This window comes from Malaclemys terrapin, chromosome 7 (genome assembly GCF_027887155.1).
Source record: "Malaclemys terrapin pileata isolate rMalTer1 chromosome 7, rMalTer1.hap1, whole genome shotgun sequence".
Lineage (NCBI taxonomy): Eukaryota > Metazoa > Chordata > Testudines > Emydidae > Malaclemys > Malaclemys terrapin.
Genome location: NC_071511.1, coordinates 20,170,197 through 20,189,536, shown reverse-complemented (window position 1 = coordinate 20,189,536; position 19,340 = coordinate 20,170,197). Strand labels below are relative to the sequence as shown.

Here is a 19,340-nt window from a genome sequence, read left to right as displayed (position 1 = left end):
TCTTCCAAACTGCCTTTCAGCTTAGAAAGTTGGGCTTTATTAAAAAAAACCCATGGGAGCTTGAAACTGAACTTTTGTCTCCTTGCAAATTCTTCATTTTCTTCTCCCACATACACACACCGGGCCTGATCCTGCTGCTGCTGATTCCAGTGAGTAAGGACTCACTCATATGAGCAAGGACTGCAGAATTATACAATTGTTTGTTATCATAGGGTTCCTCCTAATTACTGAGTAGCTACACTGTTTGGGGAGCATCTGTTCTATTGAGTTCCATTGGTCTTTTTCCACAGCACCAAATACACTCAAAAAATGTTTAGAAAATGTAAAGCATTTAGTTTTGAGAACACAGACACACACACACATGCTCAAATTATCGTAACAAATTTGCAAGCTAATATCAAAAAAAGGCAACCATTTTGGGCCTTCTAAATGGTCAGTTTCTCTTTATTATCAAAAATTTATAGCACTTTTAGGTCACTGGTTTTATTTATTGTTATTGTTTTTTCCATTGGGAACAAAAAAGCTTGATAGACACGGGTGGGGGTGGGGGTGAAGCTTAGTGCATCAGATTGCTATGACCTTGCAGGGTTTGGTAAATGTTTTTATCTTGACAAAAATCTGTTACCTAAACTTGTTTACCTCATCTGCGTGTGCAGACACATTGACCCGGTGTGCCCCTTGCACTCCTGATAGTGGGTAAAGGATGGCTGCTGACTTTCATCGTTGGGCAAAAAACAAAACTCAGCGGCATTCTTTCATTGAACAAATTAGACTGTGGACAATGTCCTGCAGTTCCAATACACCCAAAACTTTCATTGACTACAGTGAAAAGTCTTGCATGACGAGGAGTTCAGGATTTGTCCCAGTGATTTCAGCAGAGTTTTGCCTAAGTAAGGAATTAGTAGGATTTGGTCCTTTATTGCAGGCAATGAGGAAAGGTGTGACACAGCCTGTTCATGTTAGAGAAAGTGACAAACATGCCATTTGGGGCATGTACATTGCCAGAGAAAGGAAAGGAAGTAGTTTTATTTCAATATTTGTTCTTACGGAAATTGACAAAAGAAAGAAGTTAATAAAAAGTTGTTTTTATGAACCTAGCTATTCTGATGCTCATGTTTTTGCCTCCCCAGTAGAAATCTGTGTTTATTTTCTAAGTTGAATAACTAAATAAAGTTTACCAAATATCTTTGGTCAACTAAACAAGGGCCTACTTGTGATGACATTGACTACCTTTGGCACTCATCAGTAATGGTTGCATGCACTGAGCCAAGATAAATGGAAAGAGTAACAGAAATTGTAACAAATCCAGGCTCTGCACTGCAAACCAAACTCCTTAATGTGTTAACTTGACACACTGTTCTCTCTGATCCCTAAAATGATAGTCACGGTAACAGACTGAAAAGAAAACACTGATGTATTGTGGCCTTTTTGAATAAGTGTGTTTCAGACATTATGGGTGATATTGACATACAAGTACGCTGTGGCTTCAAGGCTGTTTTGATAGAGATGCCAGTAGAGCAGTGATTCTCACAGCCGGTTCACCGCTTGTTCAGGGAAAGCCCCTGGCGGGCCGGGCCGGTTTGTTTACCTTCGGCCAATCGTGGGGGCTGCAGGAAGCGGCGCGGGCCAAGAGATGTGCTGGCCACCGCTTCCTGCAGCCAGGAGCGGCAAACCGTGGCCAGTGGGAGCCGCGATTGGCCGAACCTCTGGACGCAGAGGGTAAACAAGCCGGCCCAGCCCGCCAGGGGCTTTCCCTGAACAAGCAGCGGACCGGCTTTGAGAACCACTGCAGTAGAGGTCTGGCTTCCATCTCCATGAAGAACAATTATAGCAAATAACTTCAACACTTGCAACACACTTATATGATCATTAGCTTCCAAAAGGAGCCTTGGTCAAGATGCTGTATAGTATGTTGGTCAGAAGAATCCTACAGACAGCAGACATACCTAGGGCTTAATCCTGCAAACTTTTACTCATATGAGTAATGCTGAGTTAGGCAAGTACATGCTCATAAGATTGTAATTTTAAAGTGTAGCCAGTCCAGTCCTTGCCATAAGTAATGTGTCTAAACTTGCAGAGCTTATAAGAAAACTCCTGACTAACTGCTTTGTTGCATCTTTGTCTTGCTTCTTTTCCTTTCACGCATTAAGGCGCAACGTACTGAGCTTGTCTACGGGGATTGAAGATGTCGGTGTTGTCAAGTGGGATCTGGCACTGTGTCTTCTCTTTGTCTGGGTGATATGTTTCTTCTGCATTTGGAAAGGCGTCAAGTCTACTGGGAAAGTAAGTGCTCTCTCTGCCCCTTTACAATCACTCCCTTACAAAAGTCAGCAGTACCGTGAATAATAGGCTGTGTCTTTTGTCAATAGGTAGTGACAGCTTCCATGCGAAAAATGTATTTTCACACTGAGTAAGGGATGGACTTGACTGGTGTTGGAGGACAGTGGCCAGTGCCATAGTACAGAATCCCTCTGAACCAAGCGGAAGTTAGTGGAATGGCATCATGAATCATATAAAGACGACTCAGGAAGCCTTTTAAATAGCGCCATTTAGGACAACGGAACCTAGCCAGTGCTACCTGTACTGGTGAGGGTGCCTCAGGCTTTACTGAGTGGTACACTACTTGCTTCTTCCCACATAATAATAATAGTTACACCACGGTGTGTTTCTATGACATGTCACCCACAGAGCCACCTTCAATTCTGCTGCAGTGCCACTGGAATCAGTGGCTCCACAGTGGGCATAAACTGAAGTCACTGGGAACTTTTGGAAAATCTGCCCACTTATTTAGATGCCCAAGGACAGAGTTAGGAGCCTAACTTTAAGCACTCATTTATTTAATGAAAACGCTCATCCTAAAACAGCAGCCCCGTCTTCTTTGCCAGGGTCATTGTCCAAGGGCTACTCTGACACTCAGATCTATTCACTGTTTATTCAGCCATTTCTAGTGTGCCTCTCACTGCAGGGCCTACCTTCCTCTCTGAAGTTTTCTATTAGGCGTATTGAGCTCAGGGCTAAGTTCAACAACCTTGATATCTACACTCTATATTTTAGATGCCTGCTGAAGGCCACAGTAGTTAAACATTCACAGACTCCAGACCCTTGGGTGCTCCGAGGTTTTTGTTGAATGGGACCCATCTGTGGTTCCTCCTCCCCCCCCCCCCCGCCCTTACCACTGCACTCTCCAAAACCACGCCATTCCATATGGTAATAATTAGACAGCATCTGAACCTCATTCCATTCCAGTAGCGTGCAAGGAACAAAGTACAGAAGTTTCCACACTGTCAATTAACGAGGCGATGCCTGGTATTTATTGCCTCTTTAAATATATGGTAGTGGTTCTGTACCATCATTTCTCTCTCCCTTTGACTTTATCGTAGGGCCTCATTAAAAACATGGTGCCTTATTCTTCTGGTCTCCTGCCAGTTTTAGGTCCAAAGAGCAGTTTCCACACCTCTAAATCTGTGCTGACCGAAGATGGTTGTATTCCCTATTGTCACTGGTTGGCATGACCTGTTGAGTTGGGTTGTCAAGTGTCATAATGAAAGCGAGCATAGAATCTCCCCAGCAATAGTCTAGAATGGAAACAAACACTTCCTGAGTACCTTTTGCGATCGTGATGGCTGTTTGATTCACACCACAGTTCAGACAGCACCAAAAGATTATCCAAGCTGCTTAGTGTGTACAAAAAACAAACCCTTGCTATAATGCACCAGCATAATCAAAATCAGCGAGAGTGTATGCTAGTCTGAGACAGTCAAAGGGCTGCAGTGACTTGAAAAAGTCAGAGGTTTGCTGGGAACTTCCACAGGTTTTTCAATGCATAACTCAGCAGCTGAATATCTATTTGGTGGGTATGTTTTCTTGTGCATCCCAAACTCCCATAGACCTGAGATGGAGTATGCAGTGCACAACAAATGCAAGACTGGGACTCTGAAATGTTCCCTCTGGCCTTGTATTTCTGTGCCAGGGAATTAACGCTGAACCTTTTTAAGTTAAAAAAGCAAAAAGGAATGGTTAAAAAATATCAAATAACCAACAGGTTTTTCTGGAAATTAGTGGTATCTCAGACCTTAATCAGAATTTACTGTCTGTCCCTCCATTGTGTTTTGAGGACACAGGGCCTGGTCAAAAGTCCATTGAAGGCTATGGAAAGACTCCCATTGAAGTCAGTGGAAAGATTCCCATTGGCTTTGGATCAGGCCAAAGCAAACTGAAGAACTCTAATGTCGTCCTGGAGTAATTGGATGAGTGATTAGCCCATAGTTTAATTTTATAGATAATTTTTTACATACTAACTGCTTTCCAATGTACAAATAACTTCCTGAAGGGGAAAAAATAATCTTTTAAAAAAATCTTGTTGCAATATATTGAACAAAAGAAACAGTCACGAAAAATAATAGCCCAGTGTTTTGGGGACATTTTGTATAGAGTGCTGGAGCCTAAAAATTCCTTCAGTCATGTAGGGGATTTCCTGCCCCGCAAGGGGGAAGTCCATTGTGTAACAGTGAGTTCCTGTGAATGCAGACACAGCCTTGTTATGAGAGAGCAGGGATTTTTGTGGGTCAAGATTATATAAAAAGGGATCATACAGGACAAAAAGTAAATAACTTTTTGAAAGTTTTTAGATGAAACTAGGCTAATGTATAATCCATATTATTTATCAATGAAAAATATTACTGAGTTCCAAGAGGAAAAGGAAGAAAACCATATGCATGAAAAGGTTTTCTTTGAATTTTATCAGTCTGGCTACCTGAGTTATTATATCAATGCCGGCTTTGATTTCTCCTGGTTACTCTCCTAGGGCACACTTAAAAGACAAGTGGATGCATCTCAGGAGCTTTTCCCTGATTAAACTAAATTTTGAAAAACAAAAATGTATTTTAAATAAGGCAGCAGAGCTGTAATTACTTGGCAGAAACATCTGACTCCATTTAAAAAAAGGAAGAAACCAATCCTTTTTGGAAGGCAGAGATTGCCTGCAATAGAGTGTTAGTGCTTGTCTGCCCAGGGAAATTGATCAGCATAGCTATTCTGAAATAACTCTTCTGTAATAGCTATTCCTGAATAGCTCCCTGTGTGGACACATTATTTTAGCATAAAAGTGATTTTATTCGGGAATAATTACTCCATTCACAAAGCAGAGTAATTATGGAATAAAGTCCCTTTTATTTTAGAACCGGGCAGAGTGGGGGTTATTATGGAAAAGCTATGCCAGTCAGCTTCCCCCCTCTAGGCAAGCCCTCGGCCTCATGTTCTGAAGATAGTGCCCACAAGGTTTGGGTGATTCAGTCTTTAGTTCTCAATGATTGTATCACACTCTGTCTCTCCAGGATTCTGCTGGTTATTGCTCTGAGCTGGAGATGTTTATAGCTGCAAATGGGCAAGGAAGGCGTAGGCATCTCTTGGAGAAGGGGAGTCTCTTATTGAGTTTTTTTTTAAAAAATCACCTTTGAAAAATTGTAAGTGGATGTAATGCTTGCAATGCGGAGTATGGTATCGGCTTGAGCCATACAAAGGTTCTGAGTGCTAACCAGCGCACCCCAGTGCGGAGCCTTCGCGGGGGGGATAATATACCTCAATCCCAGCCTGCAGCAACCCCTTCTGTTCTAGGCCAGCAACTCTCTTGAGCAGACACTGCCTTTCATACCAAAATGAGGACTGGTTTGTTTCTCATAGGGTGAACCTGCCAAATCTCATTTGCACTGTGGCCTGGGTCACGGATGAAACTCAAGTCTCCAGCTCTTTCACTGACCCAATGCATTGCCAAAGCCTTCCAGCTGGATTCCTTTTTATTTCTGAGAAGTGCCTTTAAAATCCACACAGATGGTAGCAGTATTCTCAGACAGAACAAGCCTGCAAAGCCTTCAGTGCTCCTGGACTTCACTGGTCCCTGCATGTAACCTTGTGTATATCTAAGCTGCCTCCCTGTTAGCAAGGTACATGGCAACACCTATATCATGAGAGAGACATGTATATTGGCCTGATAGATTAGCAGTAGCACAGTGCATAGCAGTATAGGAGATTCAACTCCAGGCGTGGGGCCGACAGCTGGGACCCCAGAGCTGGAGAGGGGAGCGGCAGCCAGGACCCTGGACGCGGGGCCGGCAGCCAGGACCCTGCATAAAACCTGGGGGTGCTGCAGCACGCCCTGCATCCCTAGTTCCCGTGCCTGTGACACCTTTCATACATTCAGGCTCCCAGTAGATGGATGAATAGGTAGAAAATGCTTTAATTGCTCTCCAGAACCTGTCAGAGGCAATGGGTTAGGGGAGTGGTTGGAGCAGGTATCTGGGAAGTTCATTTCCTGGTTCTGCTCTGCTGACTGAGATATCTTGGGTAAGTCTCTTAGTCTCTCTAGGCCACGGCATGCATATCTGAAAAATAATTCTTACCTGCCTTACAAGATAGCTAAATTCACTGATTTTTGTTAAATACTTGGAGATCCTCCGCTGGAAGGTTCAAAAGAAGCTTGACATAACCCATTAGTGACCCTTTGCAGTGGAGGCTGTTACTCTTCACTGCCAAAGGTGAGCCTGTGATAAGAGAAGGTGGCAGGGGACAAAGAGAAAATTGCGACTAGTGTGAACAGTCAGCAGAAAAGGCCTTTGCAGCTGTAGGCTGCTGGCCGGCAGGACTGCTCACCCAAATGTGTTCAGGCCCTTCCTTCAGGGCATAGCTTATTCTTCAGACAAATAACTCATGAACATCAAAACAAAGCTATTCCCCTGACCACAGCCTGCTTCCAGGGTTCAGAGGCCTTTCCCTTTGCCTCTCCAGGTCTTGCTCCAGGGCCCACCGCAGGAGCCACTCTGCTTCCTGCAGCTCCTTCCCCCAACAGTACTTTTTCAGCCCTTTTATAGGAATCACTTTACCCCTTCCCAGCTGGGTCGGACAAGCCCCTCTCCCAGGCAGGAACAGCTCCTCTAAAGACAAGCACTGTCTCCAAACAGAGCAAGCCGGTTCAGGCCCTATGGTCCTTAAAGGGGCAGACCACTCTGTTCCAGCATCATCTTTGCCTGGAGATGCAGACAGCATCTCCTGGAGACAAATCAGACCAGACCGTTATCTTTGCATAGACTGAAGATTGCAGGAACTTAAGGCACCAGTTGAATGCTACAAGCCAAGAGGACAGTTGAGAGTGGAAGAGAGGATTAACTAAAAATGTGCTTAAACAACCAGAAACTCAAATCTGAGCCTCATGAAATGCCAGGCGGATTTGAATTCAGATCCCTGGATCTCCGTCAGTTTTGGTTGGGGGTTGAAAAGACACCAGTTATATATTTTGTTTCTAAACTAATTGTCAAGGACTCTACATATTGTCACTTTGTTTTGGCAGGTTGTGTACTTCACCGCTACATTCCCATTCGTCATGCTTATTGTGCTGTTAATCCGTGGTGTCACCCTGCCTGGAGCTGCAGAGGGCATCAAATTTTACCTTTACCCTGATGTATCACGGTTAGCAGATCCACAGGTATGGGACCACTAAGTAGGAGCAGGGAGACTTCCCATGCTCTGAAACAAGAGGGACATTTAGAGGTGGGTGGTGGTGCAACAACAGGAGATTTTTTTCCATGATCTTTATCAATCCAAATATAGCATGGACATTAAAACTGGGTTGTATTTTTCCATTGTATCTGGTTGAAAAGGTCGTTGTTAAATGTGTTAATGCATCTTTCCATGTGTGTATTTTTGTGTCAAAGGGCTCTGAGGCTGTAGACTCTGTCCAGTTATAGAATCTCAGCTTTCTTGTTGGTATTAGGCTCTGGACAAGGTAAGGGAGATAAATTTTTTTTTAGGAGGATAGTTTTTAGTTTCGAAGGGAATCGAAAGAAAGGAGAGAAATATGAGCGTGGCAGATGGCACACCAAGGAGCAATTGTGAGTATCTGTTTCACTCTGCCACCACCTCTCAGGAGCAGGACATCGGGGAAAGAAGTGAACAGAGTAGTGGAAAAATGAAAACCATTGCAAGCATGAGAGAAATCTGTTTTCTCATGCAAACACATGAGAGAATGCATGGAAGACGACTGCTTAGCACTGGGTAGGAGGAGTTGCATTTTTTTTTTTTCTCTACAAGCTACAACTGGAAAAGGAAAAGACTATTCATTTCCATGGTACTGGTGTAGCAATGTGTGAAAGTCTAACCACTAGCTCTTTGGCCAACAGTGATCACATGGGAAATGCAAAACTCTCTAACCAATAGCAAAAAACAAATCCAAATGATAACAGTGATTTTTTTTTAAAGCGATGGCCGTAGGCATGATAGGATGAAAATGCCTTTCTCTGTTGTTTCTTTTCTAATGATTATCTAGTAAAAAGTCAAAATACCAAGGGGATTTGGGCCCTGTAAGTAAGCAGGTAAAGTGTCCTTGAAAGAAACTTAGCCAAATGTGGCAGTCTCTGTGATCTTGCCTTCATTACCCCAGCCATTCAGACATGCATCTACCTCCTTCCCTGGTAGCATGTAATTGTTATGAGTTATTAGCCGTAAGTTTCATGCCCTAAGATGTGATGACTGACAACACAGGAAAGATTCAGATTCTGTTTAACTCCCAGGCCCCCTCGTCCATGATGGCATAGTTCCCTCCAGAGTTAAGCTATCATGGACTCCCCATTGAAAAGGCTCATCTTCTTTCACCAGGAAATCCCTGTGGTATTTTCAGGTGGATGATGCTGACAATGGTAGGAGAGCTATGCTGCAAAGCTGCTGCTTCCCCCCATTCAGACCTCCTGGATGATTCCCCAGTATTAGTAGAGAGAAGTACATGTCTGTGAATGGTCAGGAATAGATGGAGAGGTTACCACAAATGTATGAAGCCGGAGTTTCTCACTGTAATGATACTATATATTGCATGTTATTGTACTAATACCATCAGGATGATGCGTCATGAATTGAGGTTAGTAACGGTGTTATTGATGTTAAAGAAATGCATTGTGTCATGCTTGTGTCCCCTCTGCACCTGCAGTGTTTGTCCTTGTGCCACCGGTGGTTGAAAGGTATGGTTGGGGCAATAGCATGGGGCCATTTGGAAAAGTGTCAGTCAAGGTGTTCGTGTTTGCAGTCCAGTGGCTCTGTAGGCTGGTTCTAACTGAACCGCATCAGATACAATTGTATACAGGACTTTCCAGCTGCCTCTGCGTTGTCCATTTTCTTGGGAAAGCATTGATTGTTATGCAGTAAGGAAAGGATCAGTTGAATGGCAGACAAAGTAGAATGATAGACCACCTTTCAGGAAGGGATGTTTGAATTGCTGACAGAGCTGTGAAGTTTTCAAGTGGACTCTGATGCTAATGATGTTTTTTTCCCCTACAATGTGGTCATTTTAAAATGAGATGCTCTCTTTCTTCTCCTCCTTTGCCCCAATATCTGTCTCAGTGGAAGCAATTTTTGTTGTTGCAAAGCCTGAATAACGGACTGACTGTGGTGCACGTTGCTATAGGGATTGCCTACACTAATGATGCTTTCTTCCATCTTTTCTTTTAGGTCTGGATAGATGCCGGGACACAAATCTTCTTCTCGTATGCAATCTGCTTAGGAGCAATGACATCCCTGGGAAGCTACAACAAGTATAAATACAACTGTTACAGGCAAGTTTCTAACCAAGGGGGTTTAGTGTCTTAGCTAAATGATGTAAATAAGTAGGGACAATGGGTTCACATTTTTTTTTTGAATTAACTTGCTCCATGACATATGTGTGACTTAGGGACTGTTTGCTGCTGGGATGCCTGAACAGTGGTACCAGTTTTGTGTCTGGCTTCGCAATTTTTTCCGTCCTGGGCTTCATGGCACAAGAGCAAGGGGTGAACATTGCTGATGTGGCAGAGTCAGGTACGATGGTATTGGTGGCAGTGGTGGTGGGCACTGCCACCTAGTGTGTGAGCAAAGTACTGCGGACTAAATCAGCCAAACAAAATAAAATAAAATAAAAAGAAAGAAAGAAAGAAAAAAAAAAAGAATTCCCACGAGCATCAGAAAAATGATTAAATGCGCATGTTAGTCTGGTTTTCTTTTAGAACAGCAGTGGGTAGCTAATTAACATAGGGCTTACTTTATCTTGATGAGTGTGGCAGTTTGAACACATTTTTCCAAAGTTTAGCTCAGATTATTTAAAAGGACCACACACATTGTTGTCTCAAGTCCAGATACGTCAATCCATTTTGGAAATCTACACCAACCCTCTTGTTACTGTAGGTATGATTGCCCGCGGGTGAGAGATGCCGTAGGAATAAAGTCAGGCACTTCCAATGGGACATATGGGAACTGGACGCCCAAATCCCATTGAAAGGCAAAGGAAGTTGACACCTAAACCCCATAGGCTTCTTTGGAAAATCCCTTCCACCATGACACCAACTCTTGCAACTCTGTACATTTGAATCTAGCTCCAAGGTGAAGCTGATACTCTTTGTGCAATGTCCATTCTTAAACTGTTTACAGGGACATATTTTCCCCTGGTTTTGCATGAAATTATTCCCATCACCCTTCAGCTACACACATGTATCAGAGAGAGGGTACATCCAGCTTGTGAATATACACTGAACAAGGTAGACTACATCTTTCCCCTGGACATACTTCATAGCACTTGTGGGCAGGAGTGGTACTTTTAGGCTGTCATAATGATGGTGAACAATTATACCAGGCTAGATCAGTATTGCCAACCCCAAGTGTTCAAAAATCATAGTCAAGCCCCCAAAATCACGAGATTGGCTTAAAAATCACGAGATTTAAAAGAATAATAGCACATTTTGGGTGCTTTTTTCTTTTCCTTCTGATTTTTTCAGCCTTTAGGGTTCACTTTTTCACTGTAGGGTCACGTTTTTCAGCTATTTTTTGGTCCCCAAGAAGACTAGAAACTTACTTTTTTATTTAGTTTTTTAAATAAAAGCTGAGATTCTCTTGTAATTACATTGACTCCTGGAGCTAGATCTTTAAGACTCACAAAGACTCATTATGAAATGATGGATGTTGGGAACACTGCTAGAGTCTCAGTTGGTGTAAATCAGCATAGCTCTATTGAAATCAATGGAGCAAATGCCATTTTACATCAGCTGAGGATCTGGCCCATAAAGATCATTTTGATCAGATGCTTTACTTGCATACAGGAACAAACTAAGGGAATAATCCTGGGGAATACACCCTAACCAGCTCAGTACTTATTTCAGATGAGTTCTAAGAAATTTTGTGTATTTGGCATTTTTTTCTATTCAGATTCAAAATTTACTGTAATTGACCCAAAATAAAAGAACATAATCCATTGCTAAATGGGCACCTTTGTCCCTGATATTTGATATTTTGAAAGTGGCACCACTGATCAGTTTTAGACACTGGACTTCAATCCTTTATTTTGGTGACCATTTTAGTTTGTTTGATTTCAACACACGGTGGTGGTGACCACAAGTTGTAGCCATCTGATGGCTATTCAGTGGATGACACAGTATATACATGTGGGGGTTTTAGGCTAATTTCTAATGGACAGGTATACAATCACAATAAACCGCCATCAACACTGGTACCGGTTGGTATACTTGTTGCCATTCTCAGCCAAGAGGCCAAGAATTGAATAAACCTGGGAGCGTGCTCTACCCCTCTCATTCCTAAGAGGTGGTTCCTTCAGTTCATGGTAGCGGCACATTGGCAGGAGTTGTGGGGGAAACTTGTACTGCTGCTGCCTGTACTCTACCTGTTCTGTGTCAAAGAGGAGACTTCATTTTCTAGTGCGGGCAACCTGAAACCATTTACCAGCAAAGAGAAATTGAAATAGATTTGTGTTTTTTCCCCAGATATATTTCCACCCCCATCTTTTTTTTTAACCCTTATTTTGCCAGTATGCAAATCCAGGATTATTCTTCCAGGTAGAAAAAAGAGAGAGGGAGCAATGAGCGTCTGCAATTTGATTTTGCGGCTTGGCAGAGGAACTTGTTTATTGGGCAACTAGATGATTCCTCCATTCTGTATCCTCCCACTTGCCTTACTCACACCTGTGGTTCCATTGACTTCAGTGGATTATTCTTGTGATTTGGGCACAATCTAGTTCACTCACAGCAGAACTCCAGCAGCACTCTGTTGCTTAATTACACCCCTGCCAAATTCACCCCTTATGTAAAGGTCTTGAGCTGAATTCTCCCTTGGTAGGATATGAGTAGTGAAGATCTGAAGACAATGGGAGTTACTCCTATCTTTCATTGGGCAAAGTGGACTCATTGATTTCAGTGGAGTTACACAAGGGTTGAATTTGGTCTGTCTCCGTCCCACATCCCTCACCCCAGCTTGGCAAACTGCCTGATTTTTTTAAAGTTCATTTTTCTCCTTTATTTTTCCCATTACATTACATAAAATAAAAGGCCAAAAGCATTGTTGCTTTTTTTTTTACCCTAAGAAATGCAATGTGAGAACAAAGGAAGCACAGTGAGGCCTGGCTAATCTGTGCTGGATTTGTCTGCGTGCCTGGCTGGATGAAAGATATATTGCATGTACAGTATGTACTAGTGATAAAGCCATTGCAAGACTTCCTTTGTTTTAACGCCGTTTGCAAACTGATTCAGATTAACCAGGTCTGACTATCGTGTCTGTCAGCTGATGGAGAAGGTTTGGCCTCCATATTTTGTATTGTTTCAATCTACCAGCCACAGTTCCTTCTGCTGACTGGATACAATTCCAGCCATAATATTTCATTTAATCAGCAAGTGGCCACCAAATAGACTATGGTTATTACTGTTCTAATAAGCTTTTAACAACAACCACAAGCACAGTGCATTTTAACAGGATAATTATTCAGTGGAACGGCGCTCCATATTAAATGCAGTTTTCAGTTATTTACATTAAACTGAAAGGATGCCAGAAATGTTATGGTATTTTACATGGACTTTTCGCTTTATAGTTCAACATTTGCTTTCACAGAAAAATACACACAGACCATAGAGCACTTGTCATCAGAAATTAACATACACAAACACACACTTTCAGCCCTGTTCTACACTAGGGCGGGGCGGGGGGGAATCGATCTAAGTTACGCAACTTCAGGTACGTGAATAATGTAGCTGAAGTCAACGTTCTTAGATTGACTTGCCGTGGTGTCTTCACCACGGTGAATTGACTACTGCTGCTCCCCCGTTGACTCTGCTTATGCCTCTTGTGGAGCAGGAGTACAGGAATCAACGGGAGAGGGCTCGGGGGTCGATTTATCGCGTCTACACTAGACGCGATAAATCGATCCCCGCTGGATTGATCGCTGCCCGCCGATCTGGCGGGTAGTGTAGACATACCCTTAGTGAGTTTTAGCGAGAAATAGCAGTTTTACATCTGTCTCATCATTTGCGCAGACTGGCTACAAATGCAATCTAATAGCAGTTATAGCTGGGAATTCAGTTTTTACTGAGAGAAGACATGATGTCCAGGGATTGAGTGAAAAGCAGAACCCCAGAAATTTTAGCTACTCAGCCAATTTTGTGTGTGCGCGCTTTCTGTCACATAAAACCACAGACATGTTTCTTTTTAAAAATTAATGAAATAAAATTAATCAATCAATTGCTGGCTAATTTGTATTTATTTCTATTTAAATTACTTTAATTTTTCTTTTAATTTAAAAATGTCATCCTCCTGCTCTCATCTTTTCTTTTCCTTGCTCCTTTCTCCATTGTTCTTGTTGGAAAGGAAAAGTGGGAGTTAGGAAGAGCATCAGTAGCGATTCTCCATGCAGATTAAACAAGAGAATTCTGCTCCTGTGATTTACCGGACTTTATCTTCCCTACTGAAAAACAAGTTTAATTTGAATCTTCTCACCAAACCTGGAAGATGTCAACACTCCAATCCACCTTTTTTTAAATAAAAAAAAAAAGTCCAGATTTTAATGTGCATGTAAATCTGTCCTTGCAAGATTTCCCCATTCTGTAAAAATTACAAGATCACTTTTAAACCAGTAGCGGATGTCAGATTCCTACTGCCCCTGTTGCCCAATCAGAGATGGCATACTCACTTTACAAAAGTTCTCATGATGTATAACTAAGTGTTATTTGAAACCTGTGTGACACCAGGTGAGAACTTCTGTGAAAAACAACATAGAAGTGCAGTGCGCCGATGCTCTGTGTGTGGGTGGGTGTGATTGAGCCAGCCCTTTATTAGCTGAGCCGTAGCGCAGATAAGGCCCATTCTGTTACTACTAGCTATGGGGGAGCTCCTTTAGCTTAAGTTTTAGAAGCCTGTGATTTTGGAGCAGAAGGACCAAGGTTTTAGTCCCTGGTCTGTGGGTGTGTACAGCATGTGTAATTGGTCTAGTAGTTGTGCACGATTGTTGGCAGGACCCAGATTTGTTACGGCACGACTCAGGAAGCCTAGTGGTATAGGAGAATCTGACTAAGGTGGCGTGTTAGTAGTATAATTTCCAAACAGCAGGGAACACTTTTGAGAACTCATAGGCCCAAATCCACAGCTGGTGTAAATAGAGGCAGCTCTGTTGATTTCAGTGGTGGGTTACAGCAGTTGAGGACCTTGGCTATTGGAGCATAAACCAAAACCTGGAAGGAAGGTGTCTGAGAGATTTGTGTTTTCAGAAGGATAGGTTGAGTTGGCTGCAGCACTGAAGCTTCAGGAGAATATTTGGAGCAGATTCCCTCTTGTCCCCCCCTCCACTCAAATAGCGATCATGTGTGCTAGAAACAGGATTCCTTTATTCTACTGGGGCAGTTGCCTTCATTCCTGTTACACCTCCTGAATGGCTGGTGCAGGAAGCGATCCATTACTGGCATGTTTGAGACAGATGTTAAAACTGGTGGTCGGTTAGCGATGGCCTTTGGGTTTTCTTGGGGTTTCTGCTGTAGTCATGCGTGCTTCTTTGTCAGATGAAAGCTCCAAACAATTTCACTTCTGGTATTTCCAGCTGGGTTTGGGTTTATCTGAAAGGAACCAGGCATCCCTGCATTGGTGGGTAGCTATCTCTAGGCATGAGCTGAGTACTTACTATCTCCATTCCCTTTCCCCCCCTTCCTATTTTCTCTTTCTCCTCCTCTAGGTCCAGGCCTGGCCTTCATTGCCTACCCAAAAGCTGTGACCATGATGCCGGCGCCTACTGTTTGGGCTATCCTATTCTTTGTTATGCTTCTGTTGATTGGACTGGATAGCCAGGTTAGTAACCACGGAAATGGACTTATTTGTCGCCATGATGCCAGCAATGGCAACCCCATTATAAATGGGTGGATTAAAAATAATAGTAAAATACCAATAAGCCTGCTTAAATGAAGTTGCCTGTGCTTTAGTCCATACATAGAGACAATGCATAAGTTAGTGGTGGCAGGGTCAGCATGATCTTGTGCATTAAGGTTTTGCTATCGGGACCCGAGGGAGTCCAAGGGGTAGATCAATGCACCATGGCCCAAATGCTGCCCCACAACACACCACCATTTGTGGTTGGTGTGCAGCATTATCTGAGTCTGGTGAAGGGGAGATACTCATAACAAAAGGAAGGAACACCTGGGGTCTGTGCCTGCAAGGTGCTGGGTGCCATTGAAATCAATTGGCACTCAGGTGTCTGACCATGGTAGGGCTTGTGGACTACGTGGGAGTGAATTGCAGAGCGCACCAAAATGTTGCGCTGTAACTGCTCCTTGTCGACCCTGCTCGTGTGAACTACAAGGTGCCTAGTTTGTTGTAGTGTAGGGCTGTTCAAAGAGGAGTTTTTTTCACAGAAATATCAGCATAAATACCACAAAGGAATCTGTTAATCATTTCTAGATAGTCACAAGTAAACAGAGGCAACCAAGGATTATGCAGTAACTGTAAACTGAGATTGCCCGAGGTTTCAGAGCGACAGGCAACTTTTTATACTCCAGTGGTAAAGTAACCCTAACGTTCTAAAAATTCACTCGACAAAGGCAACATGTTTATTGAACTCAAATCCTCTCTTATATGAGGAGAGATTCATAAGTGGCGTTTTCCCCAGTGGTTACCCGCTTAATCTCTCCAATTTGTATAGTGTGGCATTTGTTCTAAATCGCTCTTTACTGCTTACTCTTTGAACTCTGCTAAGTGACTTTCAGTCCCTTCCAAATTGAATGTTACAATGCCCAGGGCTGCGGTTCTACAACCAAGTGCTTATACAAATTTTAAGCTGTCTAGTAATTTTAAATAGCTCCTCGCTGTGTAGAATAATTGAAACTAATTGGAGCGCTTAATTTCCTCTTCCTCCACTCCCCCTTTTTGGAGTGCACTCAAGCAGGGTTTTGGAATGCCAGAGCATCTTAAGATCAAATTCAACCAATGGGAAGTGTTACATGTAAAAAGAAAAACAGTTTTACATAAGACTTTAAAATAGGAGTTCAAGCAAGCATTCAGTATTAAACACTGGAAGCTAGATGGTCCAATAATATAGCTGCTATCCCTTATCAATGAAGGGCACAGAGTACAATGTGTTTAAAGGAAGTTTCTGGACATAGTAAGTATATTAATATAAAGGCTAGGATGATTTATATACGCCAGAATATTGCTACTTCATGAACTCGCTGCAATATGTCACTGACTGTGGGATGAACCATTTACTTAGTGACAACTTAATGGGGCCAAACTGCCCTCAGTTACATCAATGCAGCTCAATGAAGTCACCCTTGTAAGGGGCCTGATGCAAAGCTCAATGAAGTCAATGGAAGGGCTCCCCCTGTCTTCAGTGGGCTTTGGATTGTGCCAGATATGAGAGCAGGATTTGGCTGTCTGATTTCTTTGTTTCTATTACATTTGTTTGTGCACCATTAAATGGTCCCTTTTCCTATACATGAAGTTCTTCTGGCTGTCAATAAACTAGCGCCCTTTCCCCAAGGCTGGTTTTGTTTTATTTGGACAACTCTAATTATATTTGTCTTACATTCATTTTCCTGTTGCAAGGACGTACAGATAATTTTTTAAAAATAAAAACTGTTCTAAGATGCTGAATTAGACAAAGTAAGACAGCTGATCTGCTCCAGACTTCGGTTTATGTTGCAAGTGAGAATATTTTACCTACCCCCTGTAAAGTGTCTGTATCATTACAGCTATTAGAGAAGCACCTAAGGGTCTCAGTCACAAACCAGATGGCCTGATTATGCTAGGAGTTGTACAAACATATGTAAAGAATCATAGAATTGTAGGACTGGAGGGGCCTGCAAGAGGTCTTCTAGTCCAATCTCCTGCACTCAAGGCAGGACTAAGTATTATGTTTGTTCAGCGGCCAAGGTCAGCCCTGGGGCTGTCGACAGCTCACCAGCGGCCCACTGCCCGAGCGCCAGTCCCCTGCCTGCCAGAGCAGTGGCCAGGGTTGGGTCAGCCCCTGGGGCCGGAACGGCAGTGGTCAACTCCTACCGCATGAGCAGTGGCGGGACTGGAGCAGTTGCAACTCTAGCAGTGGTCTGTTTGTCCACTCCCGCCCCAGGGTATTCTTAGTAAAAACAGGGACAGGTCGCGGGTTTCTGTGAATTTTTGTTTATTGACCGTGGCCTTTCCCTGACTTTTACTAAAAATACCCGTGACAGAATCTTAACCTTACCCATGTGCTTTTCCTGAATAATTGGTCTATTTACAGTGTGTAACGTATCTGCAAGAATTTTTGCAGGAGTGGGGCCAACGTTTATGACAAGATGCACTAGGTGGATGAAACAAACAAACGGGGGGAAGTGGGGTTTTGTGTAGAGAAAAAAGTTTGCAGGGCTGTATTTCATTGAATGAATTTTCACCAGTATAACTGAAAACAGAATTTGGCCCTAATTCTGTACTTGAACTATGTGGTGCATATAAATTTCACCAGCACATCCAATGAAGACAGAGATTGAGAGTTGCTGCCGCAGTTCAGGAGGTTTAGCTTTTCGAGTATTTTTCTCTGTCTCTTTTCTAACATCCACTTTTTGTTCATCTGAAACATCTACAACATAAAAGCCTCATGAACATTTTCCTCTCATCACATTCATTTCCTTTATCCTTGTAGCTTATGTTTATAAGAAAACCAACTTAATGTCTTATAAGGATGTGAGGAAACTGACTTCAATTCTGAAAGCTTCTTCCAAACTAAAAAAATGACACACACACTTTAACCTTGAGGCTGCAAGGAATAGGATTGTTATTTGATTATTCAAAGTACTATCTAGTTCCATAGAGTGTAAATACGGAGCTTCTAGGGGGTGTTTAGTTAAGACAAAAGAGAATGAAATGTATACTGTGTATATTTCAATTTGTTTTTTCCCCCTTTAGTTTGTTGAAGTTGAAGGACAGATCACGTCATTAGTTGATCTGTACCCATCCTTCCTAAGGAAGGGTTACCGACGGGAAATCTTCATTGCTATAGTGTGTTTCCTTAGCTATCTTCTGGGACTAACTATGGTGACTGAAGTAAGTAACACTGGTGATGGAGAGCTTTATTTTACTTTATTTATTTATTTTACAATCAGCATGTATCCTCATTGACATTGTGAATCAGATGGCATAAAGCAAACCACTTGGAAGAACACCACCACTTAGCTCCTACATAGCTCTTTTGATCCCTAGATCTCAAAGTGCTTTGAAAGGGAGGTAGATATCTTTATGCCTATTCTACAGATGGGGAAACAGAGGCACAGTGAAGTGAAATAGAACCCAAGACTTCTGACACCCAGTCCATTAGTTCTCAACTCGGGGAGCGGGGATGTCATGAACAGTTGCCGGGATATACGACTACCCTTCCTTTCTTTATGGCTACATAGGATGAGGACCCCAAACCTTTTTTTCTGTTATAAAATGGGGTCACAGTATAGAACCACTGCCCCTCATTGCAAGCCAAAAAATAAAGCACATGGAATTTCCAGAAGCATCTACTCAGCAATACGACATATCTAGTCTGAACATAAAAAAAATAAAAAGGTGGAAAATCTGACTGTCACTCCCATATAACCTAGTTTACAGCTGCTTCCTAATCCGATAGGTGCAGAAGAACAGCTAAAGACATTGGGAATGAAAATCTTTTCAAAACAAAAGCTTGAAAATTAATCATACCATTCATATTGCAACAAGAATGGCAGAAAGGGGCTTAAACCAAAGATTACTTTAAAGCGCTTTGCATCTTATTTCTGATTATGAAACTTCTAAAACATATATATAATTCTAATAACTCCAGATAAAGTCATTCATCTGCTGTAGCGTAATTTGTTTATTATGCTGTATATTTCTCTTCGAAGGAGTAGCAATTTGGCTGGGTAACTACATTGTCCCTAGCTAAATTCCCTCTACAGTTTTAATTGAATAGGATACAATTCTTCAGCTCTTGACCCAAACTGTTGACTAGTACTGTTCTGCCAAGTTGAATAGCTCCTGACTTTCAACTTCTTCCACAAGGAATCTCAGTAATTTCAATCGTG

At 42.4% G+C, this 19,340-nt stretch overlaps 1 protein-coding gene across 3 annotated transcripts in view; it reads left to right on the top strand.

The window, feature by feature from the left end:
• The window catches only part of SLC6A6 (solute carrier family 6 member 6), a 77,387-nt gene that overhangs the window by 43,713 nt on the left and 14,334 nt on the right, over positions 1–19,340 (top strand). For all 3 annotated transcript variants that reach the window (XM_054034731.1, XM_054034730.1, XM_054034729.1), the window contains 6 exons: positions 2,151–2,283; positions 7,340–7,474; positions 9,487–9,590; positions 9,707–9,831; positions 15,005–15,117; positions 18,202–18,339. In XM_054034731.1, the coding sequence (XP_053890706.1) occupies positions 2,151–2,283; positions 7,340–7,474; positions 9,487–9,590; positions 9,707–9,831; positions 15,005–15,117; positions 18,202–18,339 (748 nt within the window). The remainder of the gene's footprint in view (positions 1–2,150; positions 2,284–7,339; positions 7,475–9,486; positions 9,591–9,706; positions 9,832–15,004; positions 15,118–18,201; positions 18,340–19,340) is intronic.